Here is a 23,149-nt window from a genome sequence, read left to right as displayed (position 1 = left end):
TAGTGAAGGGAAACTAACCTGTAATTAGTTACTCTTAGGATTGTTTCTGTTGTTGAATTTGCAAATAGCATATTTTCCCCAGTCTCTATGATTTGCCCCTGAAGTTTGCAGCAGAGCACAGGAGATGTCCTGGATTTAGCACACATGAAATACCAGAGAGAACAAAGAAATATTTGAATATATTTTTTACAGCTTCCTGCTCACTGTGAGATTCATCTGCATTTCTTTTTGTTTGTTTGCTTTATTTTAAATCACTTGGAGAGCTTTCTCATTCTGAACTGCCTGCAGAATGACTTGCTCTAAAGCGGTCTTTGAGAATCACGGAGTGGAATAGAGCTGGCATTTTCGTGACGCACAGCAGAGCAGTCCTCAGCTGCTCATGGGAGGGAAAGACCCTCCTGCAATCGCTTTCGTAGTGAGCACCCCTGAAAAATGTGCATTCACATCAATGTGAATAGGTAAAACTGGTCAGTGCACCGAGTTATAATAAGGGATTATGTATAGCCATAGCCGTGTTTGTCCTAACAGTCAGTCTGTCCATCTGGGAGGCAGAGGGTCTACCTGGATCTCCAGGTAAAACTAGTCATGCCCCAATACCTCTGTGGAAGTAGAGGCTGCTGCGCAGCAAGTCATGTATGTGCACCCAAATGAGGAGAAAGGGTTGGACTATGCTGTTTTGCAAGTAGGAGATGGAAAGTTGGAATGGAAATGCTATAATATCAGTGAAATCCTGAACACGGAAGAATTGGAAGGAGTCTGAATCTTGCCGATCTGTAGAGTCTTGACGTATCCTCGTATCTCCTCTGTGAACAGCTTCAGCAGCTTTTCCCAAGGGGGAGAGGAGGGCAAAAGTAGTAGGCAGAGTGCAAAGGGCACAGCTAAAACCAGCACTACAAGGGAATTGCTGTCCTAATGGAAAGTTCTGCATGCTGCAAACCCAGCATAACCCCTCTGCATAAGGCAGGAGGGAACGGACTCTGCATTCGTAACATTTGCAAAACCTTGGCACGTAATACCCTGGTGCAACTCAGCGCTGCCTGAGGTTGCCTTGGGTTGTGGCAGGGCACAGGGTAGCCCACCTGGCTGGTGCCATGGTTGAAGAGCCACAGAGACAGAGCAAAGCCAGCTCATCCTTTTCTCTGTTCCTGTGCCAAGTATAGCTTGGTAAGACTAGAGGATGTGGCCAAGAATTTAAAGAACAAGAGAAAACAGCAGTTGGAATACATCAGTGGCTCACAGAAATCTCCTAGCGAGGTGGGGGGCAAGTTTCCGTGTGATTTTACCAACAAAGGGGTTTACACAAGTCTAGATTATTTAAAGAGAAGAATTTATGGATGCTCACTGTATCTGTTTGATAAGTCTCAGAATAACTTCTTGCACACGCACGTGGTGTTGGTGGCATTTACTCATCCAAAAATATATTTTCAAGATGGGATTTGTTTTAATTTTTCTACAGTTCTTTAAGAGAAAATCTGAGCTCAAGCCAGAGAAGTCATAAATAACTCATGAATAAATAATTGCAATTCATAAACACCTTGAGCTTGCTTCCAATACTGTACAGTCCTTTTCGCTTTGGACTCCTTAGTGAATTGAGAGTATTGCTACTATTTTAGGTGTTTGCTTCTACGTGTCCAAGAGGGACTAAATCTGTCTGTGCCTAGGTGCGCCCTGAAGAGGAACAATGAAAAGTTTAAGTCCAGCGATGAGCCAGAAAGGAAGTAAATTGAATCCATGAATAAGCCTGCAGTTCTCCTAAAATAATCCCAGAGATGATTTTTTATTTGAAAACTCAAAGGCAGACTGTGACACCCTGCCCACAGCAGACAGTCCTGTCACGTACGTGAACACCCCTGCAGACAGTGGGTCTCTATCTTCCTGATCATAGCTCAGGCCTGAAACGCTGTTAAAATTAGAACTGGGGAACTTTCTCCTGTGAAAACCTCTTCCATTTTCTTTTCTTTCTCTTTTCTGGCTAAATCTAGTTACAGTTCCTCAAGCCTTCTCTGTAAGGGAGGAAGATCGTGGTGGAAGTACAACTGTTCCATCCTTGAGGAAGGATGTGTATCGCATCTCCGAGTTGCTTTTACAGACTGAGGAGGCAGCAGATGGTGCTGCTTGTACTTTCCTAATCAGAGACTCAAAATCTGCATGTCCCTGTGTGGCCAAATTTGCCTTGACTTCACGATGCTTCTTGGTAGATATATGTGACAGTCTTAAGACAGCAATACAATTCATGGCAGCTTTTCATGCCACCATCCCTGGAGTAATTTGTGGAGCAAAATGATGCTCTTTGGAACCAGATGAATTTCCCTTTGTCTGATCCTTTCCAGAAACAGCAAGTCAGCCATGCAGTGTCGCTATTATTGCTTGGGTTGCTCCCAAAATAAGCTAGTTTCTGCTCAGCCGTATAGGAAGGCTGAAGTGCCGTGAGATCTTGCAGTATAAAACAGAACGGGGGCAAATGCAGGCGGTGTTTTAGAGGTGACATAGGGTAGCAGTGTGTCAACTGCAGCTTGGGTTTTCTTCTCTGATGTTACTGACTTGATTCACCATATATTGCTCCAGGATGCAACATGGGGGCCCGAAGGTAAATTCTGCCCAGTCTGGGGCTTTACTTGCACAACATGGAAAAAACATGTTGAGAAACACATGTGCCTTTGGTGTGCCCTTTCACTGCGAGCTGTCGGGCTGGAATAGGGGCAGTTGGCAAGGTGTTAGCAGTTATTCAACAATGAGAAACTAAATGCCACTCATGCTCTGAAGTATAGTTATCTTGGCAGGCCTGGAGTTCCTCCCTTGGCACCTCAGAGGTCCTGGAGACTGTCACCTTCAAACATGCGCATCACCACGGCTTTAAAAATTTGAGATGTGAGCGTTGATGTTTGGTCACTCTTGAAGGCTGTTTGCTTTTCTGCTGTTGCTTTGTGGTGGTTCCTGCCAAGGAACATGACCTCATGTCCTGCCTACAAAGTTAAGGTGAAGGTTCTTGGTACAGAGCCTTGGTGCCTGTTATGTTTTAAAGGTGCAATTTGTTTCCTGTCTTGTTTCAGGTCCTTTTTTGGAGTTTCCAGCATTTTTGAGTGATTCTCTGGAAGTCCTTTATCTGAACGACAATCAGCTGGAATCTGTCCCGCAGTCCGTTTGCCTTCTAAAAGGTTTAACAGAACTTTATTTAGGAAAGTAAGTCCATGTTCTGGAAAAGCTATGCAGTATTATTTCCATGTTGTTTTAGTGACCAGTCTTCTGCGGAGCCCCACCCCAGATGTCCAGTGCTTTTGAAGTCAAAAAGCTGGGAATAGTCAGCCCCTTGTTAGAACGGTGCCCATCATTTGCTTTAGATAAGGAGGAAGCCAACCTTTTAAATTAGGGAAGATGATCTAATGCTTTGAACACAGGCCTGGGAATCTAGTGTGCCTCTAGTTAATGCTGGCTTTCTGCTGTCTGCTTCTATCAGTGTTTGAGTCAATAACTCATCATTTTTGCTTATATTTCCTCAACTGTCCAGTAAAGATGATTACACTTGTCTGCCCCAGAGGATAAACTGGAGTTATACATCACTTTTAGGATGAAAATTACTATTAAAGTGCTGAGTAGTCTTATTAAAATGGTAATGGAAGATTTCTACAAGGAGAGAATAGTGTAATCTGAGAGTCTGTGAGAGCAGCTACTTACACACAAAGCCTGGTTGTTGGTAGATTTATTTGTTTTTGTACAGTAACCCTGGTATCCGAGAGCTTCCTCCAGAACTTGGACAGCTGGCTAATCTCTGGCAGCTGGATATCGAAGAACTAAGTATCAGTAATGTTCCTGCAGAGATCAGAAAAGAGGGTAAGTCTGATCCTGTGTGTGCTTTATTAAACTGAATGAACATTTAATGAAAATCGCATCCTTTTAATGGTCCCAAACAGGAAAAGACAGTGTGCACCCAAGTCCTTGTTGCGATTAACAACAGAAATTGCATAGGATAAACCTCCTACACATATCTGCAAGTTTGATAGCCAGTGCTAAGCTCTGCCTATAGGATCAGCTTAAGGTAGATCACGTTACAATAACGACTTACTGCAAATGAAGTATTGCATTTGTATGCATGCTGGATACATTCTGTGGCTTGCTCTCTGAATGTGTATAGTTTAGGGTATTTAGACACTCTTTCTAAAGACTGAAGTGCTTAGGATCAGCAGTCACAGTCACATTGCAGTAACTTTATTGTAAGCTGCTAGGTTTTTGGATCAATTACAATACTGTCTTCTTTTTTGTGTGTTTTAATAAGAAAATCCTGTGGGAATAAAGTTATTAGGAATTATTCCTTCTCCAGCACACTGTTGAAGCCTAAATCTAATTTTAAGTAGAAACATAAAAGTAGAAGGAAAAACTGAGTATTTTCCAATACTAAATTAGTATTTTATGTTTCCTTTGAGATTCTGAAGCATACGAGCCACAGCATTTGTTTCTCCTTACAGTGCTCCATTGTAGAGTCTCAAAGCAGTGACCTTTTTCTGGGGTCTCTGTCTCAGGTTTGTCCACTAGAGGTTTCTTTGTTTATTCTCTGGGTTGTCTCAGCCCACAGCAAAACTCCAGGGAAAATATTAATTCAGCTGATGTGTCTGCAGCAGTAGGTTTTGTGCAGTTCTGCTGTACATATGTACGTTTGTAACTGCTAACCACAGATAAAGCCTGTTTGCTTCCCCCCCGTAGGCCCTAAAACAGTGCTGGCGTACTTACGAGCCCAGCTGCGCAAAGCAGAAAAGTGTAAGCTAATGAAGATGATCGTCATCGGTCCTCCGCGACAGGGAAAGTCAACACTGATTGAGATCCTACAGACAGGAAAAGTCCCTCAGATGATGCACAGCGATGCCACCATACGTACAACGAAATGGGAACTACCCAAGCCAGTGGGACACAAGGCAAAGGTGAAAAACTATTGAAGATCTTTAGTCCCTGTGAGATGCTTGAGCCTCGTAGTGACCCTTGGGGTCTGCAATTGCCTGTCCTTTTGCAACAAGCAGTTTCCCGTTACCTGTGAACCAGACCTCACACGTGACCTGTTTAGAGCTGTCACAATTCCTCTGTTTCATTTCCAGTTGATATTAGAGGACAGTTCTCTTTTTCTGAGAACTCAACCTTGACTTTTTGTCCTAAATGGTGAGAGCTATTTGTAGACTGCCTGAAGTCTGGCTGTCCCAGCTCGGGTGGTTTTTGGTCGCTGATTTTGAGAGAATATTTTAAGTTGGCTTCTCTCAAGCGGATTGTCCTTTCATTTGGGGCCACAAAATGGGACATCATGCCTAAAGCTGCACTCCCTTGATGTCAGAACTGTTCTAAATGTAAAAGGTGGGGGAAAGGTAGGATGCCTGACTTCTGGTTGTGATCTAGGGATATCTAAGGCATACCTTAAACTCTGAATCTCGTGTGGCTCATCCAGGGATTATGTCAACCCACACTGAACTGATTTGGACAGCGCTGAATTTATTCAAGTATTTGAGAGATTTGTAGGTGTCTCTGTCCACTGCTTGCATAGTACCAGAGGGATTAGAGTACGCAGAACCGATCCTGAGCTCCTGTCAGAACTGAGGGTGTGTAAACGCATTGCTCTCACTTCTCAGATGAGAGCCATGGCCACCAGGCTGTTTTGGAAGGGGTGGAAGAGCCTGCTGAGTTCAGCTATTCTACAGCAAAGAGTGCCAGGCCAGAGACAGAAAGAAAAGAGCAAGCGCAGCCCAACTCTTTAAAGAGAAGACTTTGATGGGGGAAGAGAGCTGTGCATTTTGTGTTGAAGAGCAATTGAATGAAACAAAAACCTAGACAGTGTCAAAGACCTGGAGTAGGATCCAAGTTGCTGAACAGGCTTTTGTCCCTACCTCTGAATCTGTCTCTCCATCCAAGCACCCACAGCTGAAGGTCATTTGGATGCACAAGGCAGCCCTGGTGCTAGTTAGGGTTTGGTTTAAACAATATGGAAATTCTTCCAGCTGTTCCTGGGAGACTTCAGGCTGGGACTGTGCTAGATCAGAGCCATACCAAGATACTTAGACTCCTCTCTGAAATCTCATGGAGTAACTTGTCATGTGGGATCAGGCAATACTTGGAGTTGGACCAGTAAACAGGGCCCAGTTGGAGTTACGGGATGCTCTGAGGATGGTGGCTGGAGAAGGGTTTCCTGCTGATCCACAAGCTTCTTGCTTCCCCAGGGTAAAATAATTTAGAGACAGAGCCTCCAAGGTATGTAGGTACTTCCTACTGCAGATGGAAGCTCAAATACCATTTAAGCAGAGAGCTATTCTCCCTCTTAGTGCTGTTGTGGGCCTGCACTGAGGAATGGGTGCTGAGCTACTCAGAGGAGAACCCGAGCTGGAGAGACTTCCATTCACACATTCCCCTGAAAGTCAGCAAGTCTGAATTACAGCGAGCTGTAATTCGTGCCCATCTCTGCTGTGGCACGCTCACGTCAGCAGCCTCCGAGCGACAGGCAGGAAATGTTTGTGAAAGGCTTGAGAAGCTTCCCACCTCCCAGGCACCTACATTTGGTGTGCCTCGCTTGGGGCTGAGCTCTGTGGAAATGATTTCAGCAGGAGGCTTCCTGCTCCCCCTCGCAGTGGCAGATAACTAGTTTCGGCAGTCCTGTTAAGTGTGGCACAGACAAGGATGAAGCAGTTTCTATTCAAGATGCAGTGAAATACAGGGCTCAGAATGAGACCCTTGTTTGTACTGGAGAATCCACAGCGTTAACTGGAGATTTACCAGCATCAAGGGCACCTCTATCATTTTAGCAGCAAGTAATTAGTCTTGATTTCCTGTGGGGAAGTAGTAGCCTTGCTTAACAATTGCTTGTTGATTTTTCTTTCCTGGAGGCACAATTAGGACATTGAAACCCTTCTTGTGTCATACATTATGCAGGCGTAGGTTTATGCTTCAGCTATTATCTCCCTGTGATTTACTGCAACCGTTTGATTTGAACACTTCTCTTTGTCTAAGTAGGTTGATTCAGTGGAGTTCAATGTCTGGGATATCGGAGGCCCGGCAAGCATGTCTACAGTCAATCAGTGTTTCTTCACAGACAAAGCATTGTACATAGTTGTATGGAACTTGGCACTGGGGGAAGAGGCTGTGGCAAACTTACAGTTCTGGTTGCTCAACATTGAGGTAAGAAGTCACTGGTGGACTCCGGGGTATCTGTTTATCAAGTAGTAGCTCAGCACACAGATATGTGGTATTACAGAGTCTTTTTAGTCTCCTCTCAAAAACTCCACAAACTATGAATTTTGCATAGCTTTTGGAATTAATTTTCCATTGCTCTGTTGGCATTATCGCAGCATTTAATGGTTTAAATTTATCATTTCCTTTGTTCTCCCTCACACACATCAGAGAATGAAACAAAAGCTGATTTATAAACCTTTGCTAAGTACGTACTTATTTTGGAATTAGTGTTTGACCACACTACGCTCTGAAGGAGTTTTGAAGCACCTTCTTTTTTTTTGTGTGGATTAGACACAGATTGGTTTTGAGGTTATGCTTTTAACACTCTAGATTCAGATAAACTGGTATATATCTCCCGGACAGCTCTCAGCTGAGACTCAGAGCTGCAGGGAGTTAATTGGTGTTGATTGTTTTTTTGTTCAATGTTCATTACTTGATATCTTCCTTAACATTATGCACACAGAAATGGGCTCTAAGCTAATGCCTCTCAAATAAATATCTTGACATTGCAACCATATTAGCTTAATGTTCAACAGCAATCAGAAACCCAATCTAGATAACAAAGCAGAAAACATGATTATGGTATTTCAAAAATGTGTGAATTGCTTGTGTCCTTCATACACTCCAACAAGCGCGTAGCAGCATCAGAAAAGATATTGAGAAAGGTGAGCGTGATGGTTATAAGTATGGAAAAGTTTCTGAATGCAGACCAATTAAACAGATTAGATTAGGCCTCTGCAGCTTGGGAAAGAGGTAAATGAAGAGGGCTTTAGTAGACAAGGTTGTGAGAAGATAAGGCGAAAACCCCAAGGAAGTATTTGTTCATTATCTTTTACAGTAGAACTAGGAGAGATCAAATGAGCAAATGAGATGGTAGCTTTGAAACAAAAAATAGAAAGTGCCCTAAACACAACAGATAACGAAGCTGCACAGTCTGTTGGGATTACTGTGTGCTGTGGGTATCAGAGGTTGAAAAAACAGATTGGTGGAAGAAAAATCCATCAGATGCTCTTAATTCAGAGATACCATCTCATGCTCAGGAATCTGGTGTCCTCCAGCCTACTGGATCCTGGGAGAACATACCAGGGAAGGTCTCTGTATGCTTACCTTGTGCCTATACTTTAATGAAAAGTATAGACACAGATTCTGTCTGTGCCTCCAAACAGAATACTGGGCCAGGTGGGCCCTTTGGTCTGCCTCAGTACAGCCTTCCCTCCTGTGTTTGCATGAGATCAAGTTTGGTGCCATTCAGATTTGAGTTTTCAGTGAACGCTGTAAGGGAGACATTGATTGTCTGCAAATCAGCATATGGTTCTGCATCTGAATTTTCTTCTGTGCTCAAAGTCATTTTGATCCAGTGGCTGATCCCTGCTTAAGCCTGTGCAATCCCAGTGTAATTGGCAGTATGTTACCTGAAATCTGGATACTTTCCAACCCTGTAATAAAGTCACGGAAGGGTTGGAAGAAACCACAAGATCATCTAATCCATTCCTTTGCACTGATTCAGGATTAAGTAGACTTAGACATTTCTAGCAGTTTATCTCACCTCTCCATAAACCTCCAGAGCAAATGTTTGTATAACTTCCCCAGATACCCATTCTGGAATGTCAGTAGCCTTTTTTGGGCTATCAGAGTTAGACCTTCTAGGTACGGGTTAAGCTATCTTCTTCTCCTTTGTCTGTGTGGATGTGGTTTCCTTCATTTAGTTGACTTGTAGCAACTTAATACGACATGATGACTCTTTATGTTGAGCCCTTATGTAATAAACCCCAACTGACAGTTTCCTGCTCTGCAGTAGCTTCAGGTTATTGAGCCATGTTCTGTAGGAGAACTTCGGTAACACCCAGACCACTTTTTACTATTGTCAAGCTGCCAAGACAGGTTGCCTTCATTTTATTTGTATATTACGCATTTTATTCATGTGTTTGACTCCCCCTGTTAGGTATTATACTTTTCACATGTCCTTACTGAATGTACCATGACATAATGTAGATGAGATCATTGTCACTGTTTTCTCTTACAGGCCAAAGCTCCAAATTCAGCGGTGTTAGTGGTGGGAACACACCTTGATTTAATTGAAACTAAGTTCCGTGTTGAGAGGATAGCAACTCTGAGGGCATATGTCCTGGCTCTCTGTCGGTCTCCCTCTGGATCCAGAGCAACTGGCTTCCCAGATATCACATTCAAGCACCTGCAGTAAGTATCTGTGCCTTTATGAAGCTCAGTCACTCTATTTTATGTCACTTTGAACAATTTTGTAATCCTTGATCTCCTTGGCAACGGAACTGATTTGAAGACTCGTCAGCGTGGCATTTCATCTATTTTTGATTGGGATAATGTAGTATAATCAGAGAGAAGTTCAGTGCAGCTCAGGGGTCTGATCGTGGGTCTGAGAGCTGGAAGCTCCAAAGTCATGACCTTGGTACACCTGTTTCAGTGCTCCTGCTCTGCTCAGCTTCCTCACTGGTTAAATGGAGATACAGCTTATTAATTAGTCACAGGGAGGAAACAAGCAGATTGAGTAATTAATGTTGCAAAGCTTACTTTACCAAGCATGACTGTTACGTGGTGGGTGCTGCAGGGTTTGGCAGGGGAGGCTGCATGGGAACTTCTCGCTACCTGAGCGTGGCAGTGTTCACAGTGCAAGCAGTGAGTCAGCCTCCTGAGCCCCTGGCGGTCCAAACCTGTGCTGTTTGAGTTCTCTGCATGTGGTAACAGAGGGGCTGTGCTGTCTGGCAGATCCGTGTCAGGCCATGGAGTCTGACACAGCTCCCTCCCTTCTTCTGATGGAGAATGCTCCGAGGGCGAGGAGGCTTCTCTGGCTGGGAAAGAAGCGGGTCTGTCAGCCAGGGGAGTGCGCAGCACAGAGGGAGCATGGATGCAACCGGCTGGCACCAACCAGCTCCAAACAGTGTGAAATTGCCAATGCCTGGGGCATGAGCAGGTGGCAGCTGGCAAGTAAAGAAGGGTGCTGCTATGTCCCATCGCGCTTTGCATCTGCTGCCTGGCAAAGCCGTCAGGAGACCTCCCACACTCTGTTCTGCAAAGGCAAGCGCTGCACCAGGCACCCCAGCTGGCTCTTTCATCTGGCTCTGGTTAGAAGTACCAGGGACCCAGTTCGAGGCACACAGAAGCACGGTGTGAGAGAGAAAGCTTTGTGGTTCAGTCTCCTCGGAGGTCTTTTCCCATCGCCACAGAGCACGATACCACGATTTCATTCATCCTTTCTCAAGGAGGCTTTCTTTCGCCTACCCCACATCCTGCACATTCCCCTTCTTTACCTTCCTTTCTCCTGCATTTTCTCCCAGCCAGCATTCTGCCCAATTTCCTGCCTCCTCCTTCCCGTGCCCACTGCAGACAGTCTCCTTCCCTCCCCGTCATCCATCTGCATGGAGCAGTGCTGGAGGAGTGTGAGGAGCGTGCTGCGAAAGCCTTGTGTGGGTGAGCCCAGGGTGCCTTCATCAGTGCTGGTCCTCCAGCATCCCAGTGAGCATACACTTCCCAGCGTGACTCATGGCTGAGGTTTAAGATAAATCTTTAGAAAACCATTTTCTGTCGGCCCCAGGAACATGTGTGGGATCAGTTAGAAAGACCTTTTGTTGAGGAGAGTGGAAGAGAACTGTTCTTATCCGGCCCACAAAAAAAGGGCCAGAAATAGCAAGAGTTGGAGAGAACAGGTTTTTAGCTGTTAAAGAGAGGATGGAGGCCAGCTTTCAGGATCTAAGCATCAATTCCCAGATAACAGGACCCAGCTGAGCGAGGGCCGGAATGAGGGTGGGAAAAGGTGTCTGGTAGTCATCATCGTGTCTCTTTGATCTGAGGACCAGACTCGTCTCCAGTGGTTGCTGGAGCACAGCATTTTCCTCATTCTTGCAGACCCTTCCAGGATGTGTGCAGCACTGAAGGGAAAAAAGGTGATGGCTTTGGTTGGTCTGCCAAGGAAGTCCCCATAGGTCAGAGTGCATTAGGGGACAGAAGAGCAGCATGCAGAGAATGAAGCAAGCAGTTTGGCTTAATATATCTTTTCCAGGCTTCTTAGTATTTTTCTCCAAACTAAAAATGCTCACTGACAGCCTTCCTCCCATTCATTTGACACAGGAAACTTAGGCAGTGATAAGAGAAAGTGAGCCTGGAAAGGAAGGCGGTGTGCTGATAAGGTTTGGTAATCCTCCCCCTTGCATGACTTTTGCAGTGAGCTCTCGTGTAAGACTCTGGAAGGCCTCGATGGACTCCGACAGCTGATTTTTCACGTCACTTGCAACATGAAGGATGTCGGCAGCTCAATTTGCTCACAGAAACTTGCTGGGAGATTGGTGAGAACTGTGCTTTCCAGCAGTGATCCTTACCAAAGACAGGCTTCCTGGGGGGTTGGTTTGGGACCGGGAGGTGAACTTTGGGACTTACTGCTGCCACAAGAGGTGGGTGAAGTATACAGAACTGCTTTGGAAAAAGCCGTCACTTCAAGATCCCTGTAAAGGGGAGACAGCTCAGACAGTTCATCACCAGCAGAATGATTGCTGTCTAATATTAATCCTGCTGTTTTTCTCACGTGGCTTGCAGATACCACGAAGTTACCTCAGTCTTCAAGAAGCTGTCCTTGCAGAACAGCATAAAAGAAGTCAGAATGATGATGTACAGTATTTAACAGACAGACAAATAGAGATGATCATTGAGCAAAACCCTGGAAATGATATCAAAGACTACGAAGACTTGCAAACCGGTAGGTCACAGCAGACTGGTGATTTCTTGGTAATTAATACGTGTGACCAATTGAAGTGTTCCCCAGATACATGTTATTCTCTTGGCTCTTATTCTCATGTTATTCATGCTGGCTATACCTGGTGTGGATAAAGCTACCCAGAGTGCCTCCTAGTCTTGCTCATCTTCACTGTATTATCCTAATGTTGGCCTATTACTGATTTACAATTCTTTATTTTTTTTGCAGCAATTAATTTTCTCATAGAAACGGGTACGCTACTGCATTTCCCAGACACAAGCCACGGCCTGAGAAATCTGTACTTCCTCGACCCTGTCTGGCTCTCAGAGTGTCTGCAGAGGATTTTCAACATCAAGAGCTCGAAGTCTGTTGCTAAGAATGGAGTTATCAGAGCAGAGGATCTCAGGATGCTGCTGGTTGGGACGGGCTTCACTGAACAAACTGAAGAACAGTATTTCCAGTTCTTGGCCAAGTTTGAAATTGCGCTGCCGGTAGCCAATAACAGGTAGGTTGGTAATTAGAGAGGCTTAGCCAGACTGGAGAGAAATGGCCATTTAATCAGTGGATGTTAACAGGCTTTGTCACTGTAAGCAATAGTCTTGACAAAGATCCTGTTGTGATAAAATACTTGAGTGCTTTAAGCAGTGTAATGGAAGACACCCATCCATTTGGGCTGTATTTCCTTTCCTTGGAAAGGCTGGCATGAGCTTCCTTTGGTCCAAACAAGCTAGGCCGGTGTGAAAACTTTCCAAAGCAGGTCTGAGCCCACTCAGTGCATTAAGACTGATGGGGTAAGGGACACTCTGGGGTGGCTCGACCACCAGCACGGAGGGGCAGTGACACCAGCAGGGATGTGGCGATGAGCAGGTGGGAGCTGTAAGTGCTGGGCTGGCACAGCTGCATCTGAGAGACGATGTGGGGCTTGTGGCTGCTGGGCCTCAAATGGAGATGGGCTGGAGTCATCTGCTTCCAATGAGTGATTCTCGCTTCAGGCTAGGGCAGAAAACCTTGGGTAGTCAATAAATACGTCTGCCCTGAAAGCGCTATAATGTATTTCTAGTGAAATCAGGAAATTGCAGCTTCAGTAGCGAAGCGATTTTCTTATTTTATTTTTTGTAGCCTCATCCAAAGGTGTTGATCAATAGTTTTCCTAGAAATGGTGTAGAAAACCTCCTTCTCTTTAAATGTTAATGAATCCTTCTCCCTCCCGCCCCCTGATCTCTTTTCCTCCGGGCAGAGTTCCCTGCTATTTTTCTCTCTCCCATCTGCTTGGCGACCGCCTGTTGTTGGGTTAACGGTGAAACCATCGTCGTATTGCACTTCTGATGTGGCATTTGCATTTCACTTCCTTGCCCTTCCAGGACAGCCCGGCTGCATCGCTCTGAGCCTCTCGGGAGCTCTGAATGCCAGCACAAGTGCAGCATTCTCTGTGCTGTCATTATGCCTGTCACTTATCCAGTCCCGGATGCCAACAAATTTTCTCAGGCTTAACACAGATAAAGCAGCAATGTTTCTGCTTAGTCCAGAGTGCCTTTTGGACTCCTTGTCACTATCTGCCATTTTTCTCCAAGGCAATTACATTGTCTGTGCCTCGGGAACAAGGAAACTGCTTTTTCGTGGCCTGCCCAATCTTTTTTAGAGCGATCCAAGCCACATTAACAGAATATTCTTCCCACTGACGAGCTGTAGCTATAGCAGGTTGGATTAATTTAATGTACTAGCCAGACACAGAGCAGTTATTTGTTACTGTGCTTCTGCAACTATTGTCTAGATTGCCAGATAGGATTTCTGTGCAGTCAGGAGAGAAAGCAGCTGCCAGTTTCTGTTCTGAAAGGGTGGATGGGGGCATGTTTCACATATTTTCAAAATTTGCATTGGCTGTTGTTCAAAAGCATCGAATCTCCATCTGTATTATAATCCACTATATAGTTGTGGTCCAGGAGGGCCTCACTGGCCTTCTTGATTCTAACACTCCTAGACCTTTTCTTTGATGTGCTGAGGAAAATTTATTGGCTGTCATACAACGCATCAACTACCTTTACAGGGAAAACTTGATGCACTCCACTTTCCTGCTTAAGGTGCATATAAGTTAGCTTTGATCTGCTTGCAAAAAAAAAGGATTGAAAATATGACCGTCCTTATTGTAATTTGTAAGTGAAGAGAAATTTTTATCAGTTTTACGTTCCAGAGATGTTTTATGGAAGGGATAATTTGATCATGTAAAACATCATCAGATGTTATGGACTGGAACATATGGAGAAAGCTGTTGTCTAGTGATGGCTATTTTTTCTGAGCTGATTTTTCAGTTTTTACAGAGTACTGCAGCTGCTAGAAAGAAAACGTGATAGGCTTAAAGCATTGGATTTGGACCCAGCATTAGTTCTAGTTGTGTGTGTAGTCCCTGTCACTGTTACTTTGGTCAAGTCCCTTGGCTGTTTGCCTCATTGCTGTCATTATGCCCGTCAATGATGAGCCCCAGATGCTGACAAATTTTCTCAGGCTCAACACTGAGCAGTGTTTCTGCTTACAACCAAATGTGATTTGGACCAATTTTTGATCGTATAAGCATCTTGGAACGTATTTGGTGCAGAAGAGTATCGCTGCTAAGGGATTTATTGGCAGGTATTGAAAGCCATAAGCTCATAGTTTTCAAAACAGTTTTAGTCTTCCAAAAGTTTTTAGCTTCCCAAATACTGAAGATCAGCACAAATGAATATTCTGTGCTTACTGAGAGATCTGAAAATAATTTGAAAACTTTGTGGGCCTCTACCCCAGTGTAGCTGTTAGTTCGGATGAGTTGGACTCTAGTAGCACTGAGTCTCCTCCCACACTTGGGAAAAGATCCACTGCTGGACCCAAAACCTGCCCGCAGGAGGAGGTGGAGCAAAGCTGCTGGCATCAGCCTGGCACAGTGAGCTCTTGCTTGTTGGAGTTTGTCAGGGACGTGTCAGGGAGTCCATCAGCTGCAGCATGGTACAGCAGGAAACACTGTCATGGTGACGCATAAGATGCTCTAATTCTTGGGACTAGGATGTGAGCCAGAGCAGTCCCTGCAGCCCATAAATGTCTCGTTGCCACCTCCCACCTTCTGGGCTTACAGAGACTGAGCTGCTGTATGTTGTTTTTGCATTTATCTCCTGTTCTATGTAGCAGCACAGCTGTAATTCTCTTTTTACTACCGGAGCACAGTAGTCAAGATACCAAGTCTGAATGAGTCTCAACATCACAGCTGTTCTAATGACTCCTATATTTTAACACATTTAATTTGTGATTACACAAACGTCCTGCTGATTACATCAATTCTAGCCCTGTCCAATAGCCCTGGCTGAATTATGTCATGTCTGTTTTGCCTCTGCTTACTTCCATAGTGTAAATGAACTTCATGTATTGCTGCAGTGCCTTTAGTCTAAAAGCTTTTTTATATGCAGTAGGCTGTGCCATTAAAAATCTCTTTGGAGACTGAATTGCCTTATTATCCAGTAACAAAGTACTCACTGTTACAAGCTGTAGCTTAAATTTGAGCTGTTGAATTTGATTTGTTTCAGGTACCTCCTCCCTCATCTGCTTCCTACCAAGCCAGCATTAGATATCCACGGGTTCTGCCACCAGACTACAAACACGGTCCAAAGGGTCTTCAAGATGAGTTTTGTCCCAGTTGGCTTTTGGCAAAGATTCATAGCACGAATGTTAATTAGCCTGGCAGAGATGGACCTCCAGGTAGGTTACTGTATCTCTCTGCAAGCAAAAGGAGAGAGCTGAAGTTAGTGTTCAATCTAAGTGCTTGTTTCTGCACATCCAGTGTGATTTGGTCACAGACTTCAGTAAAATTATTGAGTAAACAGTAATGCAATCTGCAGTCAAAATCTGAAACTGTTTTTATAGTAGGTGTCATTTAGAACAACAAATTAACACTGGGAAGAAACCCTGCCTTTTCCACTGTCTCTTTATAGCACGATTCCCTGGAAGGACTCAGTACCCCCACCATCTTCCAATTACAAGTAATTGGAGTTCTGCCTGCAGCTCTTGTCCATGACGATTCCACTGGGTCAGACTCTGCTTTCACTTGCCAGTGGAGATCTGGAATATCTCCATCAAGTCAGCTATCTGAATCTGTAAGGGTTTAAATGAGAAACAAATTACACAACTCATGTCTTAAAGGGATAATGAATGCAAGGAGGCACCCTATTAGTGCAAGTAATATGCATATCATTAAAGTAGTCTTTGTAAGTTTCTGAAAGTTAAGTGAATTTTGTTGGTATTGACAATTTTTTACAACTGTTTATATCTGAAAACACAGCTCTGCTGGAAACCATGATAAATACCTACAGAATATTTTTACTACTACCATGGTGTCTTCTTTACAGCTATCCATTTACATTGTGTTCTGTCCCTGATGTCCAGAACATGGAAAACATGATACTTGTTTTTGGAAGGTCCTCCGAGTTCCAGGTTTCTGAAACCGTTTAATAATTTTGCCTGTTTTAAAGGGCTGTCTTGGCAACCCCTTGCTTACATCCTCATGGACACTATATAACCTTAAAGCCCCATTACTAGGGACCTCGCCCAATCCACAGTGAAGTGAATGGAGAGGCATCTCACCAGTCTGCAGAGAACTAAGCATAAGGGCAGTGAGTACACTGGAGTTCTGCAGATTAATGCTTTGGTTTAAAAACAAAAATACCTTTTGCTCTAAGTACTGATTTGAAATGCCTTGGAGGAAAGCCATCTTCCTCCCACTGAAACAGGTGGAAAAGTTAACTCTACATTGAGGGCAGACTTGATCATTCAGTAAAGCATTTAAGCTCTTCTTGAAGTTTATAAGACTTCTGCAAATACAGAATTCATGTAACAAATGTCATGATTATAGAATTAACAGTTGTTTGCTGACATGAAATTCTTTCTTTTTGAGTGGCATAGGAATGTTTTGGTGGCTGCAAAAACAACTTTTACTGTGTGTATTTTCATTCTATTGCAATTTTTTTTATGAGTGTGGGTCGCTCTGTATGGAAAAGTTATGATAGCATCTGTGAAAGCCAAAAAAGAAAAGTCACCTTATTGCTTGATTAAAGCAACATTCTCCTGAGAAATTTTGGTGATGTAACAATTATCATGCTTTTCTGCTTGTTTCAGCTTTTTGAAAATAAGAAGGACACCAAGACAAGAAACAAAAAGGTGACCATCTACAGCTTCACAGGCACTCAAAGAAATCGATGCAGCACCTTCCGAGTCAAAAGGAAACAAACTGTTTACTGGCAGGAAGGTCTGTTCGTTACCTTTGATGGAGGCTATCTTAGGTAATTTGTGTTTGTAATGCAGCATGCGTTACAAGGGAACTAATAGAGTGTGTGAAGCACATCATCTGAATGGAGATGAATGGGCCTGACTCATTGTATATGCTCACTCATCAGTAGAAGAGGAGGCTCTTCTAATAGCCATAACTCATCTGGTAACAACTGGTGACAACAATGATGAGTAAGTGATTGTTTGGCAGTTCTGAAAATGTCAGCCTTATGTGTTATTGCAGCCACAAATTTAAAGAGGTCTGAAAACAGAAAGTGATATTCAGAGCAGAACTCTTTGCCAGGTAAAATCATGCATTGTCACATGCAAAAATTTCCTTAAGTCAATGAGTTTTCCATGGAATCCTAAAACCTCACCACTGTATGGCAGCAGTCCAGATGGGTGGAGGTGCTTCAGTGCTATCAGTGTGCATGTGACAGGGACTACAGGGAATGGGTTTAAGCTGGCCACGGTAGAGTGGCTGCTGGCTGCGAGCCTGGAGAAAACCTGCCGCCCATATTCTTTCACAAATGCAGAGAGTTGGCAGCCACATAAAAACTTTAATCTCTGCACTAGCTGAAGATGCGTTTATTCTTCCATTCCCTGGCAAGACAGGGAGGAACCATTGATGCTGTTGTGTCGCTGGAGACCAGAAGGGCATAGTGACTTTCCTGAGTTTGTTTAGGCAGTCTGCAGATGAACAGAGACTTGGATTCAAATGTTGCAAATCATGGGCTAGAACCCTAAATTCTAGAACGTGGTTGTGGTCATACTGTATCTTCCTAGGTTCTGTGCATCAGAAAATTAAAGCTCTTTAATACAAAGATGCTGTTGGTTGTTTTTTTTTTTTTAATATTTGTCCTTTTTGTGGGAATGGCACAAGAATTATTCTATCCATTTTTTTTCAAACATTTTTTGGAAGTTTGGAGGATATTTTAATTATTATTATCATGAGGCATTGGAAAAATCCTAACCCTCCATCATTCTGGATAGAGCATTTCTGTCAAAACTCTACATTATACTCGGTTCACTGAGGCCAGAGTTTTCTCTGGGCCAGACCTTCTGTAGCATTTATCCATTGTGAGGAATCAGCATTTCTGTGCAAGAATTCTCTTCTCAAAGGCATTTGCAGAATAGACTGAATTGAAAATGATTTTCAAAGCTAGATTGGGTTTTATTTTGATTACTTGTGAGCTACATGTTATTTCGTAACTCAGGTTTCCTAGGAGGAAAAAAGTTTGTTGACACTGATACTTCACAAAAGTTTCATTTGTCTGTCTTTTGGCTTTCTTGTGCAGTGTGGAGTCTTCTGATGTGAACTGGAAAAAGAAAAAAAGTGGTGGAATTAAAATCATTTGCCAGTCAGAAGTGAGAGACTTTTCAGCGATGGCGTTCATCACAGATCACGTCAACTCTTTGATAGACCAGTGGTTTCCTGGTAAGAGATCTGCTGTAATTTTCTATGCAGTATTATGTCTGTTTAACAGAATGTTTTTTGACAGAGCTCTCCAGGTGCACAATATTGTGCATTAAATTAAGAACCCTCAGGCTCTGACAGTCTCAAGCCGATAACGTTTGAGAAAAGCTGATAACCTGCAGACAGACTGAGATTCTTTGCCAACAAACCTTGGTCTAGACATTGTGTCTTTCATCTCATCAATCACAGGTGAAACATTACAGTTGAAACAGGACCTGCTTCCAGAGGAGTCTGAGAGACTTCCTGTGCTCACAGCAGAGGCAGGATTTTGCCCAAACTACTTGGTACTGTTCCTTGATGCCAAAACTCATTTTGGCATCAGCTGGGATCAGTATTTTACCCACCATTTCTAACAGCCTGTAATTTTACAAAATTGTGATGTGAGAGGCATGAGTGAATATGATACCAAGGACTCTGTGCCAAGGTAACTTCCTTGATTCCAGCAGTTGTTTTTCCTGTGATCAGCACAGACCCTGCTGTTACCCAGCGGGCTGTTTGCAACCCCAATACACTTTGTTTAAAACCAAAACAAAATCTGAAGTATTTTTTGTCATCCCACATTGGTCACACACTGGTTTAGAAAACGGTGCCAAAATCTCTTAATTGGACGTTCTCTTGAGGAAACAGTTGTGCACTCTCACATAACCATGTTCTGCATGTTACGAAGATAAAAGAAGATTTTATTTGCCTTTAGATTAAAATAATGATAGTATTAATCACTGAAGCTTGAGAAAAGTCATGACTTCAAAGGCTACGGCCTGGATTCACCCTGCCTAATTGTAGGCATGTAACAGAAGCTGTCACCACAAAATCCTTCTGTAGTCAGTGGGAGAGGTGGAAGCCTCACAGAGGTTCTGCCTTGGTGGGATCTCAGTTTCCTCCAGAGGGGCTGAAAGCATTGCTCATGGGGGAGCCTGCTGTGACTGTGTTCCTGACTTCGGTGCTGCAGCTGAGTTCTTCCTCCTAGCCTGCATCTGAAGCTCCCAGGCTGAGCGCAGCGTGTCGTGCCTCCCAGCCCCTTCCCATTCCCATTCCCATGCCTGCTCCCCACCTGAAGCCATCTGGCAGCTTGCAGTGGCTGGGGCTCATGGGCAGCCTCACAGCTGCCATTCTTCTGCTGCATGGTCATGCCCTTTATGATACGCTATGATCCCTGTAAACAGTTCACACGCAGACATCCAGCAAGTAGGAAGCTCCCTCTAATTCTTTATTCATATACTTCGCATTTCTACTGGTCCAGAATGCATTTTCTTTGCAAGCCTGTGCATTACCTGCGAACTGTGACTGTAGACATTTGAATGTGCTAGGAACTGTTTCTCCTTCTCAGTTTGTGAGTCACTTTTTCTGTTTGTTTGCTTGGTTTGAAGCACTCACAGCCACTGAGAGCGATGGCACGTTGCTGATGGAGCAGTACGTGCCCTGCCACATCTGTGCAGCTTCCAGGCTGGAGGAGAACGATGGTGGTGAGAAGGCGGAGGACGCACAGTACTTTAACATGGAGGACTGTGTCCTAACTGCCATCGAGCTGGACTGCATCACGTGTCCTAACCACCCTGACATCCCCGTTTCTCTCCAAGAGCTGGTCCCAGAACTTTTCATGACAGATTTTCCTGCCAGGTAATGTTACTCAATCGCCTTTGGTTAGATTTCAGTGTGTCTGTGTAGGTCAGTTGGTTTTGTTTTCCTAAGTCATCTCTGCTAGGGGAACCTGGTCAGGTTGGATGGTATCTTGCTCAGCCTCATCTAGAGGAAGATGTCCCTGCCCATGGCAGTGGGGTTGGAACTAGATGGTTTTAAGGTCGCTTCCAACCCAAACCATTCTGTGATTCTTTGATTCACTTCACAGGGTCCTCGGAGATCACTGCAGTGCAATGTGACAGTCCCTTTTTAACACCACAGCTGTTCTGCATTGTCCAGTATTCTGGCTGGAGCTTTCTCTAGTTGGAGCCTTTCTGGGATCCCTGTTATGAACCAGAAAGGAGACATCAATATGGCAAACCCAAAAGGCAGTGCTGCTTGCATCACAAGCCTGGCACTGAAATCACCTTTAGGTTTGAAGAGCCTTTAGGAGAGTGAGTTTATGTAGGCACCACTACAGAATTCATGTTGAGGCTTCTGCATGATTCAGAGCTGTTATTTTTGGAGTAGTAGTGTGGTAGTCCTGAACAGCTGGAGCAGCACTTCCATACCTGTAGCAGCATTGCCAAATCTTTTAGCTGCTTACCTGCATTCCCAAAAGAGTTTGATCTTGTACCCCATATTACTTAGTGTGTAGAACAAGAGTGGAACGAGAGATGACCTGACAGCAGGCAGAGGCTGGTGTCCCTTTTAGTTCACATTTATCAGACCTCTTTGGGTCCAGTGCAGAGCTGTGAGGCCTCTAGACCAAATGATGTCCTGTCAGCTGCTCTCGGAGCTTTCCATGCTCCCAATGGCCCCTGTTCCCTTTTCACAGTCATTTTAATGGGCATTCTGGGCCAACACCCAGTGGCCAGTCACGATGGCCTCCTCGCAGCGTTTTCTCCTATAGATTTATTTCACTGATGCGAGGTGAGTGGAGATGTTTCAAGTACGAACCACTGTAAAAGTAGGCTCTGGAAGAGTGGGGAAATGATGAATTACAGCCTGGGAACAGCAAGCTGATTGGAATAATCAGGTTTCAGAGTGTGGGGCTGTTCGTAAACATCCTGTCCAGCCTCAGCAGAGAGGAGAGGAACTGGAGGTAAATGAAGTAAAAAAAAATCATTAATATAGATAAATGTTACAAATATTGCACTTGTGTCATCTGCTTGGAAAAGGAGCTTATGTGCTTTCCAGATCTATTTGATTCTCACAGGATAAGTTGCCTCAGTAAAAAGCCTTTTACTTTCTTTCTGCAATGAATCTGTTGAGCCATACATGAGCCAGAGTACCTTAAGATGACAAAGGTAGCTGAGGTGACCCTTTCCTCTCAGCAAATACAAATCTATGAGGGATCTGTGAAATTGGCATTAAATATGTGAATTTACAGTGCCTTTAAAGCTTTTCTTTTAATTAAAAAGCCCCAATATCTCTTTGGCAGACTGTTCCTGGAAAATAGCAAACTGGAATGCAGTGAAAATGAAAACAACGTTCTTGGCCAAGGTGGAAGTGGAACCGTTATATATCGGGCACGATACCAAGGAAAACCAGTGGCTGTGAAGAGATTTCAGATAAAAAAGTGCAATGGTTCTCCCACTTCAGCTGTAGGTACAGTATACAAAATTGGTATTGGGAATCAGCTCTTGCAGCCTGTGATCACAAGCTAAAACCAAAGAGCCTTTGCTCTCCGTAGTGCTGGCAGCACCTGTTTATATGCTGCTTTGAAATTCGTAGCAAAATTGATGCCTTTGCATGGAGAAGGAGGATGCATCTTAACGAGTGTTTCATGAAAGCACCTGTAAGATGCTGGGAAGGTCACTGGCACTGTAGGAAGCTTCTTATCTGCAGGTCAGTGGGTGGACTTACAGGGTGCCAAGGCAGAGCAATTGATTGAGGTGGAAGGCAAGATTTCATCTTCTGTTCCCAAGCTATTTGGCAATGAGAAGTGTGTATGTGCATGGGTTTGCACTAAGGACTTGCAGGTCTCTACCTTTTCGTGTCTTACTCCTTCTGTACCAGCACCTCAAGAAAGGAAATTGGAAATCCTTCTCCACCTGATAGATCCTCCAGGCAGGGACAGCCTCTCATACTGCATATGCTGGGTGTTGAGCCCAGGTTTCCATTGGTGGTTCAGTCCATGAACAGAAGAAATGGGGAAAGTGCCTCACTTCCTCATTTTTATCAGGGAAAGGTGCAGTGAGCCCCTGAGGTGTGGAAGAGGCCAGCTGCTGTCCCAGTGACAGATAGCCTTCGGAAAGACCAGACTTGCCTGAGCAGCCTGGGGTGTCTCATGGCAGAAGGACAATTGCTGAAAAGGGTCCCTCTTCTGGCAGGGCAGGCAGGAAAGGGTAGAGAAGACTCCTTCCACTGAAGGTTCTTCTATGTAATGTCCACACTCGGAGGATGTTACTTTAAAAAGGACAGCATGAGATTTCATTTGCTCAGTGATAAGCACCCTCCAAAAAGTCCCTAACATGCTTTCTCAGCTGGAGAGTGAGAAGGAGTTTGTTTGTCTTGCCAGATACCATGCTGAAACACCTGAGAGCCATGGACGCCATGAAGAACTTCTCTGAGTTTCGCCAGGAGGCCAGCATGCTCCACTCACTGCAACATCCCTGCATCGTCTCCCTCATTGGCATCAGCATCCATCCACTCTGCTTTGCACTAGAGCTGGCTCCTCTGGGCAGCCTCACCACTGTCTTATCTGAAAACTCCAAAGGTAAAAGCGTGGTCTCCCCCTGGGAGAGCTCACTCCCCAAGTCACAGTAGTGACAAATGGTAAACAACACTGAAACTACTGCTTTATTTACTGAAGGGGATTTTTTTTTTTTCCATACTAGGGGAAGTAGGAGGGATGGAAT

General features: G+C 44.2%; 1 protein-coding gene across 7 annotated transcripts in view; it reads left to right on the top strand.

The window, feature by feature from the left end:
* LRRK1 (leucine rich repeat kinase 1) overlaps positions 1-23,149 on the top strand; it is an 86,455-nt gene that overhangs the window by 46,719 nt on the left and 16,587 nt on the right. For all 7 annotated transcript variants that reach the window (XM_083849733.1, XM_083849734.1, XM_083849737.1 and 4 more), the window contains 14 exons: positions 3,051-3,180; positions 3,716-3,828; positions 4,696-4,910; positions 6,976-7,140; positions 9,218-9,390; positions 11,387-11,507; positions 11,755-11,914; positions 12,140-12,416; positions 15,457-15,628; positions 17,042-17,205; positions 18,490-18,629; positions 20,036-20,285; positions 21,730-21,896; positions 22,810-23,007. In XM_083849733.1, the coding sequence (XP_083705859.1) occupies positions 3,051-3,180; positions 3,716-3,828; positions 4,696-4,910; positions 6,976-7,140; positions 9,218-9,390; positions 11,387-11,507; positions 11,755-11,914; positions 12,140-12,416; positions 15,457-15,628; positions 17,042-17,205; positions 18,490-18,629; positions 20,036-20,285; positions 21,730-21,896; positions 22,810-23,007 (2,445 nt within the window). The remainder of the gene's footprint in view (positions 1-3,050; positions 3,181-3,715; positions 3,829-4,695; positions 4,911-6,975; positions 7,141-9,217; positions 9,391-11,386; positions 11,508-11,754; positions 11,915-12,139; positions 12,417-15,456; positions 15,629-17,041; positions 17,206-18,489; positions 18,630-20,035; positions 20,286-21,729; positions 21,897-22,809; positions 23,008-23,149) is intronic.

This window comes from Anser anser (assembly GCF_964211835.1).
Source record: "Anser anser genome assembly, chromosome: 10".
Taxonomy (NCBI): domain Eukaryota; kingdom Metazoa; phylum Chordata; class Aves; order Anseriformes; family Anatidae; genus Anser; species Anser anser.
This window is presented reverse-complemented; position numbering and strand designations above follow the sequence as displayed.